The sequence below is a fragment of the Oncorhynchus kisutch genome, linkage group LG7 (assembly GCF_002021735.2).
Source record: "Oncorhynchus kisutch isolate 150728-3 linkage group LG7, Okis_V2, whole genome shotgun sequence".
Lineage (NCBI taxonomy): Eukaryota > Metazoa > Chordata > Actinopteri > Salmoniformes > Salmonidae > Oncorhynchus > Oncorhynchus kisutch.
Genome location: NC_034180.2, coordinates 56661722 through 56677330, shown reverse-complemented (window position 1 = coordinate 56677330; position 15609 = coordinate 56661722). Strand labels below are relative to the sequence as shown.

Sequence of the window (15609 nt, the reverse complement as noted above, 5' to 3'; positions counted from 1 at the left end):
TCATCGGTACCCTGGTGAGGCCCCATAGGTACCCTGGTGAGGCCCCATAGTGCAGTCATAGGTATCCTGGTGAAGCCCCATAGTGCAGTCATAGGTACCCTGGTGAGGCCCCATAGTGCAGTCATAGGTATCCTGGTGGGGCCCCATAGTGCAGTCATAGGTACCCTGGTGAGGCCCCATAGTGCAGTCATAGGTATCCTGGTGAAGCCCCATAGTGCAGTCATAGGTACCCGGGTGAGGCCCCATAGTGCAGTCATAGGTATCCTGGTGAAGCCCCATAGTGCAGTCATAGGTACCCGGGTGAGGCCCCATAGTGCAGTCATAGGTACCCTGGTGAGGCCCCATAGTGCAGTCATAGGTACTATGGTGAGGCCCCATAGTGCAGTCATAGGTACCCTGGTGAGGCCCCATAGTGCAGTCATAGGTACCCTGGTGAGGCCCCATAGTGCAGTCATAGATACACTGGTGAGGCCCCATAGTGCAGTCATAGGTACCCTGGTGAGGTATGATATGTACTACACACACGGAGAACAGCTCAGTCAGTCGGTTCAGACATCCTCTAAACAAACATGTGGGTCTGGCTTCATGAACTGAACAAAAAATAGAAACGCTACCTTCGACAATTTTATAGATTCAACTGAGTTACATTTCATGTAATTAAATCAGTAATTTAAATGCATTCGTTAGGCACTAATCTATGGATTTCACATGACGGGGAATATAGATATGCATCTGTCGGTCACAGATAGGGGCGTGGATCAGAAAACCAGTCAGTATCTGGTGTGACCGCTGTTTGCCTCATGCAGCGCGACACATCTCCTTCACATAGAGTTGATCAGGCTGTTGATTGTGGCCTGTGGAATGTTGTCCCACTCCTCTTCAATGGCTGTGGGAAGTTGCTGGATATTGGCTTGAACTAGAACACACTGTCGTACACGTTGATCCAGAGCATCCCAAACATGCTCAATGGGTGACATGTCTGGTGAGTATGCAGGTCACAGAAGAACATTTCCTGCTTCCAGGAATTGTGTACAGATCCTTGGGACATGTAGCTGTGCATTATCATTCTGAAACATGAGGTGATGGCGGCTGATGACTGGCACGGCAATGAGCCTCAGGATCTCGTTACAGTATCTATGTGCATTCAAATTGCCATCGTTGTCCGTAGTTTATGCCTTCCCATACCATAACCCCACCACCACCATGGAGCACTCAGTTCACAACGTTGACATCAGCAAACCCCCCACCCACACTACACCATACACGCTGTCTGCCATCTTCCCGGTACAGTTGAAACCGGGATTCATCCGTGAAGAGCACACTTCTCCAGCGTGCCAGTGGCCATCAAAGGTGAGCATTTGCCCAATGAAGTCGGTTACGATGCCGAACTGCAGTCAGGTCAAGACCCTGATGAGGACGACGAGCACGCAGATGAACTTCCCTGAGACAGTTTGTGCAGACATTCTTTGGTTGTGCAACCACAGTTACATCATTTGGCAGTATGTCCAATCGGTCTCACAACTGCAGATCACATGTAACCACGCCAGCCCGGGACCTCCACATCCGGTTCCTTCACCTGCGGGATCGTCTGGTGGCTGGTCTCAGACGATCCCGCAGGTGAAGGAACCGGATGTGGAGGTCACGGGCTGGCGTGGTTACATGTGATCTGCGGTTGTGAGACCGATTGGACATACTGCCAAATTCTCTAAAACGACATTGGATGTGGCTTATAGCGCTGGTGGACATTCCTGCAGTTAGCATGCCAATTGCACTCTCCCTCAAAACTTGTGACATCTGTGGCATTCTGTTGTGTGACAAAACTGCACATTTTAGAGTGCCCTTTTATTGTCCCCAGCACAAGGTCCACCTGTGTAATAATCATGCTGTTTTATCAGCTTCTTGATATGCCAAACCGGTCAGGATCATCTTGGGAAAGGAGAAATGCTCACTAACAGACAATATGAAGGCTGCATCCCAAACGACACCCAGACTCCTAAAGTAGTGCACTATATATGGATAAGAGACTGCCATTTGGGACAGGGTTGGGGAGATTACATTTAGACCTATCCAACCCTGGACATCACAATAGTCTTAATGCAGGAATTGTCACGGATCCTTCCGGAAACTGTCATTATCACACCTGGTTCCCATTCCCACTGATTGTGTATTGTATCAGTGCACCCATTGTTCACCATTGTCCTGTCGATTATTGGTCCAATGTCCGTTGGTGGTGTGACTACCTGTGCTGTGTTGTTTTGCTTTCGTGCCACTTGTATTGTGCAGATGATTACGGGTCTCGCCCCGTGTATTTATTTGAGGTATTACTCGCTCTTTTGTTTGGGTTTCAACCCTGTGTTTTGTGTACGTGTTGGTTTGGTCTTCGTCCTCATGCCTTTACACGGCACGCCATAATTTGGGAAATAAAACCCCCCATTATGCATTCCTGCGCCTGTCTCCTGATCCCTTATACCAGCGTGACAGGAATACGGGGCTGGAGTGATTTTCACACTAAGTTCGCTTACCTCTATCCAACTTTTATTTAAAATATAGATATACAAGTCTTCACCTGTAAACATAGGTTAATAACCAGTAAATTAGAGGTTTATTTAGACATTTTTGATGGTGCTTTTGACTTTTATTTGTAAACCCTACTGTGTTTCTCCAGTGGAAAGACTTCTTCAGGCCCGGGCGGGGGATTTATGAAGACCTGTGTCGCAGACTGCCACTGTACTCTTCAGACTTTACAGATGGTAGGCTGGGTCAAACTCCTCTGATTATCAGCTCTTTCTGTCAACAGCTCAGTGGTGCTGGCTTCTCATACCCTGCTCTGTTTCCCACTACTAGCATTATTCTCACTTATTCAATTAGTAAATTATATATATATCATTTACTATGTATAAACTCTATTCTAGATAGAGCATCAGTATGTTATTGTGTGTAAACTCCATTCTAGACAGAACATCAGTATGTTATTGTGTTTAAACTCCATTCTAGATAGAACATCAGTATGTTATTGTGTATAAACTGCATTCTAGATAGAACATCAGTATGTTATTGTGTATAAACTGCATTCTAGATAGAACATCAGTATGTTATTGTGTGTAAACTCCATTCTAGATAGAACATCAGTATGTTATTGTGTATAAACTGCATTCTAGATAGAACATCAGTATGTTATTGTGTATAAACTGCATTCTAGACAGAACATCAGTATGTTATTGTGTTTAAACTCCATTCTAGATAGAACATCAGTATGTTATTGTGTATAAACTGCTTTCTAGATAGAACATCAGTATGTTATTGTGTATAAACTGCATTCTAGACAGAACATCAGTATGTTATTGTGTATAAACTCCATTCTAGATAGAACATCAGTATGTTATTGTGTATAAACTCCATTCTAGATAGAACATCAGTATGTTATTGTGTATAAACTCCATTCTAGACAGAACATCAGCATGTTACTGTGTTTTAGTAATCAGGGTAATTGAAGCAAGTAAGTTAATTGAGTGTTTGAGTTGACACCTAACCTCCTCCTACCTCTCTTCTCCTCCTTCCCTTCTTCTCCTCCTTCCCCTCCTCCTCCCTCTCTTCTTCTCCTCCCTCTCACCTCCTCCCCCTCACCTCCTCCCTCTATTATCCTCCCTCTCCCCTGCTCCTCCCTCTCACCTCCCTTTCCTCCTCTCCTCTCCTATCCTCCTCCTCTCCTCTCTGCCTCCTCCCTCTCCCCAGGTGTAGTAGGCAGTAATAAGACTGTACTGAAGTACATGACAACAGCTATCTTCCTGTATATTGCTATCCTCCTCCCTGCAATCGCTTTCGGCTCACTCAACGATGAGAGAACGCGGGGCGAGATTGGTATACACGCACACAGACACACACGCACGCATGCACGCAAACACACACACCTGACTGTGTGTGTGTCTTTTCAGATGTCAGGAAGACCATTATCGGCCAAAGTATAGGAGGGCTCATCTATTCTCTTTTCGCTGGGTCACCATTGGTCATCCCTCTGACCACAGCTCCTCTGGCCATCTTCATCAGTGGTAGGTCACTCTCTTCTTCTTCATCAGTGGTAGGTCTCTCTCTTCTTCTTCATCAGTGGTGGTCTTTATCTTCTTCTTCATCAGTGGTAGGTATCTCTTCTTCATCAGTGGTAGGTCACTCTCTTCTTCTTCATCAGTAGTAGGTCACTCTCTTCTTCTTCATCAGTAGTAGGTCTTTCTCTTCTTCTTCATCAGTGGTAGGTTTCTCTTCTTCATCAGTGGTAGGTCTCTCTTCTTCATCAGTGGTAGGTCTTTCTCTTCTTCATCAGTGGTAGGTCTCTCTCTTCTTCTTCATCAGTGGTAGGTCTCTCTTCTTCATCAGTAGCAGGTCTCACTCTTCTTCTTCATCAGAGGTAGGTCTCTCTCTTCTTCTTCATCAGTGGTAGGTCTCTCTCCTCTTCTTCATCAGTGGTAGGTCTCTCTTCTTCATCAGTAGTAGGTCTCTCTCTTCTTCTTCATCAGTGGTAGGTCTCTCTCTTCTTCTTCATCAGTGGTAGGTCTCTCTCTTCTTCTTCATCAGTGGTAGGTCTCTCTCTTCTTCTTCATCAGTGGTAGGTCTCTCTTCTTCATCAGTAGTAGGTCTCTCTCTTCTTCTTCATCAGTGGTAGGTCTCTCTCTTCTACTTCATCAGTGGTAGGTCTCTCTCTTCTTCTTCATCAGTAGTAGGTCACTCTCTTCTTCTTCATCAGTAGTAGGTCTTTCTCTTCTTCTTCATCAGTAGTAGGTCTCTCTCTTCATCTTCATCAGTAGTAGGTCTTTCTCTTCTTCTTCATCAGTAGTTGGTATCTCTCTTCTTTTTCATCAGTGGTAGGTCTCTCTTCTTCTTCATCAGTAGTAGGTCTCTCTCTTCATCTTTATCAGTAGTAGGTCTTTCTCTTCTTCTTCATCAGTGGTAGGTCTCTCTTCTCCTTCATCAGTGGTAGGTCTCTCTTCTTCTTCATCAGTAGTAGGTCTTTCTCTTCTTCTTCATCAGTGGTAGGTCTCTCTTCTTCATCAGTAGTAGGCATCTCTCTTCTTCTTCATCAGTGGTAGGTCTCTCTTCTTCATCAGTAGTAGGGCTTTCTCTTCTTCCTCATCAGTGGTAGGTCTGTCTTCTTCTTCATCAGTAGTAGGTATCTCTTCTTCATCAGTGGTACGTCTCTCTCTTCTTCTTCATCAGTGGTAGGTCTCTCTTCTTCTTCATCAGTAGTAGGTCTTTCTCTTCTTCTTCATCAGTAGTAGGTCTTTCTCTTCTTCTTCATCAGTAGTAGGTATTTCAAATCAAATCAAATCAAATGTATTTATATAGCCCTTCGTACATCAGCTGATATCTCAAAGTGCTGTACAGAAACCCAGCCTAAAACCCCAAACAGCAAGCAATGCAGGTGTAGAAGCACGGTGGCTAGGAAAAACTCCCTAGAAAGGTCAATACCTAGGAAGAAACCTAGAGAGGAACCAGGCTATGTGGGGTGGCCAGTCCTCTTCTGGCTGTGCCGGGTGGAGATTATAACAGAACATGGCCAAGATGTTCAAATGTTCATAAATGACCAGCATGGTCGAATAATAATAAGGCAGGTCTTTCTCTTCTTCTTCATCAGTAGTAGGTCTTTCTCATCAGTTGTTTGTCTGAGGAAACCCATGTTTTTAAAAAATGTTTTTATTTATTTCACCTTTATTTAACCAGGTGGGCAAGTTGAGAACAAGTTCTCATTTACAACTGCGACCCGGCCAAGATAAATCAAAGCAGTTCGACACATACAACGACACAGAGTTACACATGGAGTAAAACAAACATACAGTCAATAATGCAGTATAAACAAGTCTATATATGATGTGAGCAAATGAGGTGAGATAAGGGAGGTAAAGGCAAAAAAGGCCATGATGGCAAAGTAAATACAATATAGCAAGTAAAACACTGGAATGGTAGATTTGCAGGGGAAGAATGTGCAAAGTAGAAATAAAAATAATGGGGTGCAAAGGAGCAAAATAAATAAATAAAATAAAATAAATACAGTAGAGAATACGTAGTTGTTTGGGCTAAATTATAGGTGGTCTATGTACATGTGCAGTAATCTGTGAGCTGCTCTGACAGTTGGTGCTTAAAGCTAGTGAGGGAGATAAGTGTTTCCAGTTTCAGAGATTTTTGTAGTTCGTTCCAGTCATTGGCAGCAGAGAACTGGAAGGAGAGAATTGGTTTTGGGGGTGACCAGAGAGATATACCTGCCGGAGCGCGTGCTACTGGAGGGTGATGCAATGGTGACCAGCGAGCTGAGATAAGGGGGGACTTTACCTAGCAGGGTCTTGTAGATGACATGGAGCCAGTGGGTTTGGCGACGAGTATGAAGCGAGGGCCAGCCAACAAGAGCGTACAGGTCGCAATGGTGGGTAGTATATGGGGCTTTGGTGACACAACGGATGGCACTGTGATAGACTGCATCCAATTTGTTGAGTAGGGAGATGTTTGACGTGGGTCTGGAAGGAGAGTTTACAGTCTAACCAGACACCTAGGTATTTGTAGTTGACCACATAGTCTAAGTCAGAACCGTCTAGAGTAGTGATGTTGGTGCGGGCAGCGATCGGTTGAAGAGCATGCATTTAGTTTTACTTGCATTTAAGAGCAATTGGAGGCCACGGAAGGAGAGTTGTATGGCATTGAAGCTCATCTGGAGGTTAGTTAACACAGTGTCCAAAGTATACAGAATGGTGTCGTCTGTGTAGAGGTGGATCACCTAGTGGTAAAACATGGTGGTAAAACAGTTGTTTGTCTGAGGAAGCCCATGGTGGTAAAACAGTTGTTTGTCTGAGGAAGCCCATGGTGGTAAAACAGTTGTTTGTCTGAGGAAGCCTATGGTGTTTTTGTTGCTGTATAATGTTGGTAACACTGGAGTTATATTTGTCTGGCACCATCAGACATGTCTGTAGCTGAGCCTGGGGTTTGATCTCACGGCTAGTTGAATCCTACTGTAGTCTGTCCCACTGTCTTCACATTCCTGTCTGTCTACCCAGACTGACAGGGCGCTGCAGTAGTCTCAAGGATATGGTGTTGGATATCCCTGACCGTGGAGCAACGTAAGCAGGAGCACTGATGCATTGCCAGAAACAAACTGTCTATCAAGGTTAAGGAAGTTGGCCAGCAGCTCCTGGACAAGCAACTTTCACCCTTAAACTTCTCATTGGGTGTTGCACTACAGCTGCCCTTTCCTCTCTTCAACTAATGCATGTATATCACAGGGTTTGGACATATTTCTGTCTTGTGTTGACTAATAAAGTCTTCTTCTATCTCCCTGATCATTAACAAATAGAATTCTCTGTGTGTCTACAGTGATCCGTGGTCTCTGTGACGACTATGATCTGGACTTTCCAGCGTTCTACGCCTGCATCGGTCTCTGGAACTCCCTCTTCCTCATCCTGGGAGGCATCTTCAACGTCTCCCTGCTCATGAAGCTGTTCAAAAGGTACTCTGTATGTATTGAATAGTATACTGTGTTCCAGTGTTTATATCAACGAAGGGCTATGTGTTCTATAGTTCTAATGAATGACATGGAAGGTGTTTTCCATGACGTGCTAGCAGAATGGAACACACACCCTTCCACAGAGTTGCATTATTTCCAGAGACCGCATAGAGCCCCGGGTTGATTATCCCTTTCATACCATGTCTATAATTTACCACATATGAAGCTAGAAATGCTAAACCATCCACTGAAGTAGCTTGAAAGATTAGTAGAAATCTACAGTAGTTTATGTGGTAACCAAACAAACAGACTTGCTAGTTTAGCTAATTAAACCATCAGTCCTAGCTTGGTATTATTAAAATCAACAATCGCAACGGCAAAAATGTTTTCAGTTCAACTTCTGCTTTCAAAAGCAGCTCAGACATAGAACATGTAAGAATTATAGCCATTGAATTCTACCGTGCTGATACACTGTGTGTTATAGGGAAATATAAACTGAGTGGTTTAAGCCCTGAAGGCTAATTGGCTGGCAGCCGTGGTATATCAGACCATATACCACGGGTATTACAAAACATATATTTTAACTGCTCTAATTACATTGGTAACTGTCACGAGAATTTTCAATCCCAATGATAATAACTAACAATCAATAAGATTTGACCAATCCCAGAGGTTTGTAAGACCCTGGGTTTAATAATAATTAGGCAAAGACTCAGCTAATGCAAAAGGTTAGTACAGTTTATTCAGAGAACGTTCTAAAGTCCATAATACAAAGACATGCCATTTTATATCCCACTCCCTACTTACGCACATACGTCCACACAAACAGTAGATAACCTACCCACATACCTCCACACAAACAGTAGATAACCTACCCACATACCTCCACACAAACAGTAGATAACCTACCCACATACCTCCACACAAACAGTAGATAGCCTACGCACATACGTCCACACAAACAGTAGATAACCTACCCACATACCTCCACACAAACAGTAGATAACCTACCCACATACCTCCACACAAACAGTAGATAACCTACCCACATACCTCCACACAAACAGTAAATAACCTACCCACATACCTCCACACAAACAGTAAATAACCTACCCACATACCTCCACACAAACGGTAGATAACCTGCCCACATACCTCCACACAAACGGTAGATAACCTGCCCACATACCTCCACACAAACGGTAGATAACCTGCCCACATACCTCCACCCACACAAACGGTGATAACCTGCCCACATACCTCCACACAAACAGTAGATAACCTGCCCACATACCTCCACACAAACGGTAGATAACCTGCCCACATACCTCCACACAAACAGTAGATAACCTACCCACATACCTCCACACAAACAGTAGATAACCTACCCACATACCTCCACACAAACAGTAGATAACCTACCCACATACCTCCACACAAACAGTAGATAACCTACCCACATACCTCCACACAAACAGTAGATAACCTACCCACATACCTCCACACAAACAGTAGATAGCCTACGCACATACCTCCACACAAACGGTAGATAACCTGCCCACATACCTCCACACAAACGGTAGATAACCTGCCCACATACCTCCACACAAACAGTAGATAACCTGCCCACATACCTCCACACAAACGGTAGATAACCTGCCCACATACCTCCACACAAACAGTAGATAACCTACCCACATACCTCCACACAAATGGTGGATAACCTACGCACATACCTCCACACAAACGGTAGATAGCCTACGCACATACCTCCACACAAACGGTAGATAGCCTACGCACATACCTTCACACAAGCGGTAGATAACCTACCCACATACCTCCACACAAACAGTAGATAGCCTACCCACATACCTCCACACAAACAGTAGATAGCCTATCCACATACCTCCACACAAATGGTAGATAACCTAACCACATACCTCCACACAAACGGTAGATAACCCACAGTAGATAACCCAGTTTTTGAAAAGTTTGAAATATCCAATAAATGTCGTTCCACTTCATGATTGTGTCCCACTTGTTGTTGATTCTTCACAAAAAAATACAGTTTTATATCTTTATGTTTGAAGCCTGAAATGTGGCAAAAGGTCGCAAAGTTCAAGGGGGCTGAATACTTTCGCAAGGCACTGTAAATTATCTTATCAGTAACCAGTTTATAATAGTAATAAGGCACCTCGGGGGGTTGTGGTATATGGCCACGATACCACGGCTAAAGGCTGTATCCAGGCAGTCTGCGTTGCGTCGTGTGAAGAACAGACTTAGCCGTGGTAGATTGGTCATATACCACACCCCCTCTGGCCTTATTCCTTAAACAATGCACGCTCTAGAATGGCCGTCAAGCCAATCAGAAACACGTATTCAACAATGCCATGGTATAACGTACAGTAACATCTACAATGTCATGAATGTCATGTTTTAAAGGTCTTGTCACCTACATCATAGACACATGGACATGGGGTACAAGCCATCATTTCACTGATGTTGTCGTTGGGGAGGGGACTGTGGATGTGTCTCTGTTCGTCCGTACGTTAGTAATTCAGACAGCAATGGCCCGATTTTGACAAAACTTGGTTGAATGATGCATCTTGCCATAGAGATCCGACATTTACAAAATGACAGCGATAGGCCCAAGTCGGGAGCTATAGTAATTAACTGGAATGTGTTAGTCAAATGTGATATCTCATTTGGCCCAAGGGAAGTGCTGCATCGTTGGTGGGGGACAACATGTTTACTGTCTATTGTTGTTTCTCTTGTTGTTCTTGTCGTCTCCCAGGTCAACAGAGGAGATCATAGCTCTGTTCATCTCTATAGCCTTCGTAGTGGACGCTCTGAAAGGAACCATCAAAAGTAGGGAGGAGGACAACTCAATATAGGTCATACAGACCATACTGAACTAATACCATACAGACCATACAGAACATATACCATACAGACTATACAGATGATGATATACCATACAGACTATACAGATGATGATATACCATACAGACCATACAGATGATGATATACCATACAGACCATACTGAACTAATACCATACAGACCATACTGAACTAATACCATACAGACTATACAGAACATATAACATACAGACCATATACCCTACAGACCATTCAGATGATTACATACCATACAGACCATACAGAACATATACCATACAGACCATATAGATGAATATATACCATACAGACCATACAGAACATATACCATACAGACCATACAGAACATATACCATACAGACCATACAGATGATTATATACCATACAGATCATACAGAACATATACCATACAGACCATACAGAACATATACCATACAGACCATACAGATGATTACATACCATACAGACCATTCAGATGATTACATACCATACAGACCATTCAGATGATTATATACCATACAGACCATACAGAACATATACCATACAGACCATACAGATGATTATATACCATACAGACCAATCAGAACATATACCATACAGACCATTCAGATGATTACATACCATACAGACCATTCAGATGATTACAGACCATTCAGATGATTACATACCATACAGAACATTCAGATGATTATATACCATACAGACAATTCAGATGATTATATACCATACAGAATATATACCATACAGACCATTCAGATGATTATATACCATACAGACCATACAGAATATATACCATACAGACCATTCAGATGATTATATACCATACAGACCACACTGATGATTATATACCATACAGACCAATCAGAACATATACCATACAGACCATTCAGATGATTACATACCATACCGACCATTCAGATGATTATATACCATACAGACCATTCAGATGATTACATACCATACATAACATGCAGATGGTTATATACCATACAGAATATATACCATACAGACCATTCAGATGATTATATACCATACAGACCATACAGAACATATACAATACAGACCATACAGATGATTATATACCATACAACCCACACAGATTACTATATACCATACAGACCATACAGAACATATTCCATACAGACCATACAGACCATATACCCTACAGACCATACAGATGATTATATACCATACAGACCATTCAGATGATTATATACCATACAACCCACACAGATTACTATATACCATACAGACCATACAGAACATATTCCATACAGACCATATACCCTACAGACCATACAGATGATTATATACCACTCAGACCATTCAGATGATTATATACCATACAGACCATACAGATGATTATATACACCATCCATAATATATACCATACAGGACATATACCATACAGATCATACAGACCATATACCCTACAGACCATTCAGATGATTATATACCATACAGACCATTCAGATGATTATATACCATACAGACCATTCAGATGTTTACATACCATACAGACCATGCAGATGATTATATACCATACAGACCATTCAGATGATTATATACCATGCATACCATTCAGGTGATTATATACCATACAGACCATTCAGATGATTATATACCATACAGACCATACAGAACATGTACCATACAGACCATACAGAACATATACCATACAGACCATTCAGATGATTACATACCATACAGACCATTCAGATGATTATATACCATACAGACCATACAGAACATATACCATACAGACCATTCAGATGATTATATACCATACAGACCATTCAGATGATTATATACCATACAGACCATACAGATGATTATATACCATACAGATCATACAGAACATATATCATACAGACCATTCAGATGATTATATACCATACAGACCATTCAGATGATTATATACCCTACAGACCATTCAGATGATTATATACCATACAGACCATTCAGATGATTATATACCATACAGACCATTCAGATGATTATATACCATACAGACCATTCAGATGTTTACATACCATACAGACCATGCAGATGATTATATACCATACAGACCATTCAGATGATTATATACCATGCATACCATTCAGGTGATTATATACCATACAGACCATTCAGATGATTATATACCATACAGACCATACAGAACATGTACCATACAGACCATACAGAACATATACCATACAGACCATTCAGATGATTACATACCATACAGACCATTCAGATGATTATATACCATACAGACCATACAGAACATATACCATACAGACCATTCAGATGATTATATACCATACAGACCATTCAGATGATTATATACCATACAGACCATATAGATGATTATATACCATACAGACCATACAGAACATATACCATACAGACCATTCAGATGATTATATACTATACAGACAATACAGATGATTATATACCATACAGATCATACAGAACATATATCATACAGACAATTCAGATGATTATATACCATACAGAATATATACCATACAGACCATTCAGATGATTATATACCATACAGACCATTCAGATGATTATATACCATACAGACCATTCAGATGATTATATACCATACAGACCATTCAGATGATTATATACCATTTTCTTTCAGTAGGCTACCATGCCCAAGGTGTCATGGAGATGATCCAATTTGATATGTTGAAGTGATGATAATTAATTACTCCCTGTTGTGTCTCCACCCTTCAGTCTTCCATAAATACTACCACGTCCCGGCGCTGACCAATGGAAGTGGGGAGGCATTGCTACGGCTACAGGAGCAGGGGGGTGTGACCCTACTGGGGGGTAATGGGACGGGGGCGGGGGGAGGAGGGATGGGGAGCTCTCTCCCTCTGCCTGACTCCTTCATCCAGTGTACCAGGGAGAGACCAGTCCTGTGCCTGCTGCTGATGCTGGGAACCCTGTGGCTGGGCTACACCCTCTACCAGTTTAAACAGAGGTACAGCAGAACCCACTCTACCAGTTTAAACAGAGGTACAGTAGAACCCCTCTACCAATTTAAACAGAGGTACAGTAGAACCCCCTCTACCAGTTTAAACAGAGGTACAGCAGAACCCCCTCTACCAGTTTAAACAGAGGTACAGTAGAACCCACTCTACCAGTTTAAACAGAGGTACAGTAGAACCCCCTCTACCAATTTAAACAGAGGTACAGTAGAACCCCCTCTACCAATATAAACAGAGAGACAGTAAAACCCCTCTACCAATTTAAACAGAGAGACAGTAGAACCCCCTCTACCAGTTTAAACAGAGAGACAGTAGAACCCCCTCTACCAGTTTAAACAGAAAGACAGTAGAACCCCCTATACCAGTTTAAACAGAGGTACAGTAGAACCCCCTCTACCATTTTAAACAGAGGTACAGTAGAACCCCCTCTACCAGTTTAAACAGAGAGACAGTAGAACCCCCTCTACCAGTTTAAACAGAAAGACAGTAGAACTCCCTCTACCAGTTTAAACAGAGGTACAGTAGAACCCCCTCTACCAGTTTATACAGAGGTACAGTAGTACCCCCTCTACCAATTTAAACAGAGGTACAGTAGAACCCCCTCTACCAATTTAAACAGAGGTACAGTAGAACCCCCTCTACCAGTTTAAACAGAGAGACAGTAGAACCCCCTCTACCAGTTTAAACAGAGGTACAGTAGAACCCCCTCTACCAGTTTAAACAGAGATACAGTAGAACCCCCTCTACCATTTTAAACAGAGGTACAGTAGAACCCCCTCTACCAGTTTAAACAGAGAGACAGTAGAACCCCCTCTACCAGTTTAAACAGAGAGACAGTAGAACCCCCTCTACAAGTTTAAACATAGGTACAGTAGAACCCCCTCTACCAGTTTAAACAGAGAGACAGTAGAACCCCCTCTACAAGTTTAAACATAGGTACAGTAGAACCCCCTCTACCAGTTTAAAGAGGTACAGTAGAACCCCCTCTACCAGTTTAAACAGAGAGACAGTATAACCCCCTCTACCAGTTTAAACAGAGGTACATTAGAACCCCCTCTACCAATGCATGCTTGTCCCAACTCACGTTTTGACAACTGAATGGGAACTGCCTGCCTGCCCACCCATTTGATCAATGCCAAATCAATTTGATTGACAACTAAAATATACACTAATTGTGGATAACAGTCGTTCAAGTTCAGAATAGTTAGCTAATGTCCACCTACAGTATTGTAACAACCCTGGGTGTCACGTTCTGACCTTAGTTCCTTTGTTTTGTCTTTCGTTTTAGTATGGTCAGAGCGTGAGTTGGGTGGGTTGTCTGTTAGTTTTTCTATGATTTGCTATTTCTGTGTTTGGCCTGGTACGGTTCTCAATCAGAGGCAGCTGTCAATCGTTGTACCTGATTGAGAACCATATTTAGGGAGCCTGTTTTCTATTGTGTTTTGTGGGTGGTTGTTTTCTGTCTTTGTGTGTCTGCACCAGATAGAACTGTTTCGGTTGTTTTCTGTCTTTGTGTGTCTCCACCAGACAGAACTGTTTCGGTTGTTTTCTGTCTTTGTGTGTCTCCACCAGACAGAACTGTTTCGGTTGTTTTCTGTCTTTGTGTGTCTCCACCAGACAGAACTGTTCCTGTTGTTTCCAGTCTTTGTGTGTCTCCACCAGACAGAACTGTTCCGGTTGTATCTTTGTTGTTTTGTTATTCAGTGTTCAGTTTACTTTATTAAAAAGATGAACATGTACCACTCTGCACATTGGTCCTCACCTTCTTCCCAAGACAGCCATTACACTGGGTTTATAAGCTCGGATATTGACTCTGCCGCATGAGCATGCTTTTAGGGCACAGTTGATAGCGCGCTGGACTTCGGGCTAGATTGGTCGATGCTCCCTGCCTGTTTCATTACAGTATGTACACAGGGTGCTGTATATAGCGTTTTAACATTTATCCAGCCTTTGCTGCTATGCTGTAGGTTGTTGTAACATTTCAACTTAAAACATGTTTTTCCTTATTTTGCACTGCAACGTTGCTGAATGGTGCACTCCAAATGTATTGTAGTTGAGTTGCCAACCGAGGCTACTGCTCAAATGTGGCTGTAATAGTCCTACTGTTTCTGCTATGTTGTGTTTTGTTGGTTTAGTTTTTTTGGTTATTCATTGTCAAGCTTTACAAACTCAAGCCAGACTGTGGCATGTGTCTGTACCATGTCCATCCGGTGCGCACTGTAAACAGGACTCATGAAGGCAGTGCA

The 15609-nt window shown here is 42.5% G+C and overlaps 1 protein-coding gene across 1 annotated transcript in view; it reads left to right on the top strand.

The window, feature by feature from the left end:
- Window positions 1-1082: 1082 nt before the first annotated feature.
- LOC109893839 (sodium bicarbonate transporter-like protein 11) overlaps window positions 1083-15609 on the top strand; it is a 40667-nt gene continuing 26140 nt past the window's right edge. The window contains 7 exon segments of the mRNA XM_031828101.1: window positions 1083-1130; window positions 2666-2750; window positions 3733-3858; window positions 3933-4046; window positions 7348-7480; window positions 10272-10345; window positions 13107-13356. Of these exon segments, the coding sequence (XP_031683961.1) occupies window positions 1083-1130; window positions 2666-2750; window positions 3733-3858; window positions 3933-4046; window positions 7348-7480; window positions 10272-10345; window positions 13107-13356 (830 nt within the window).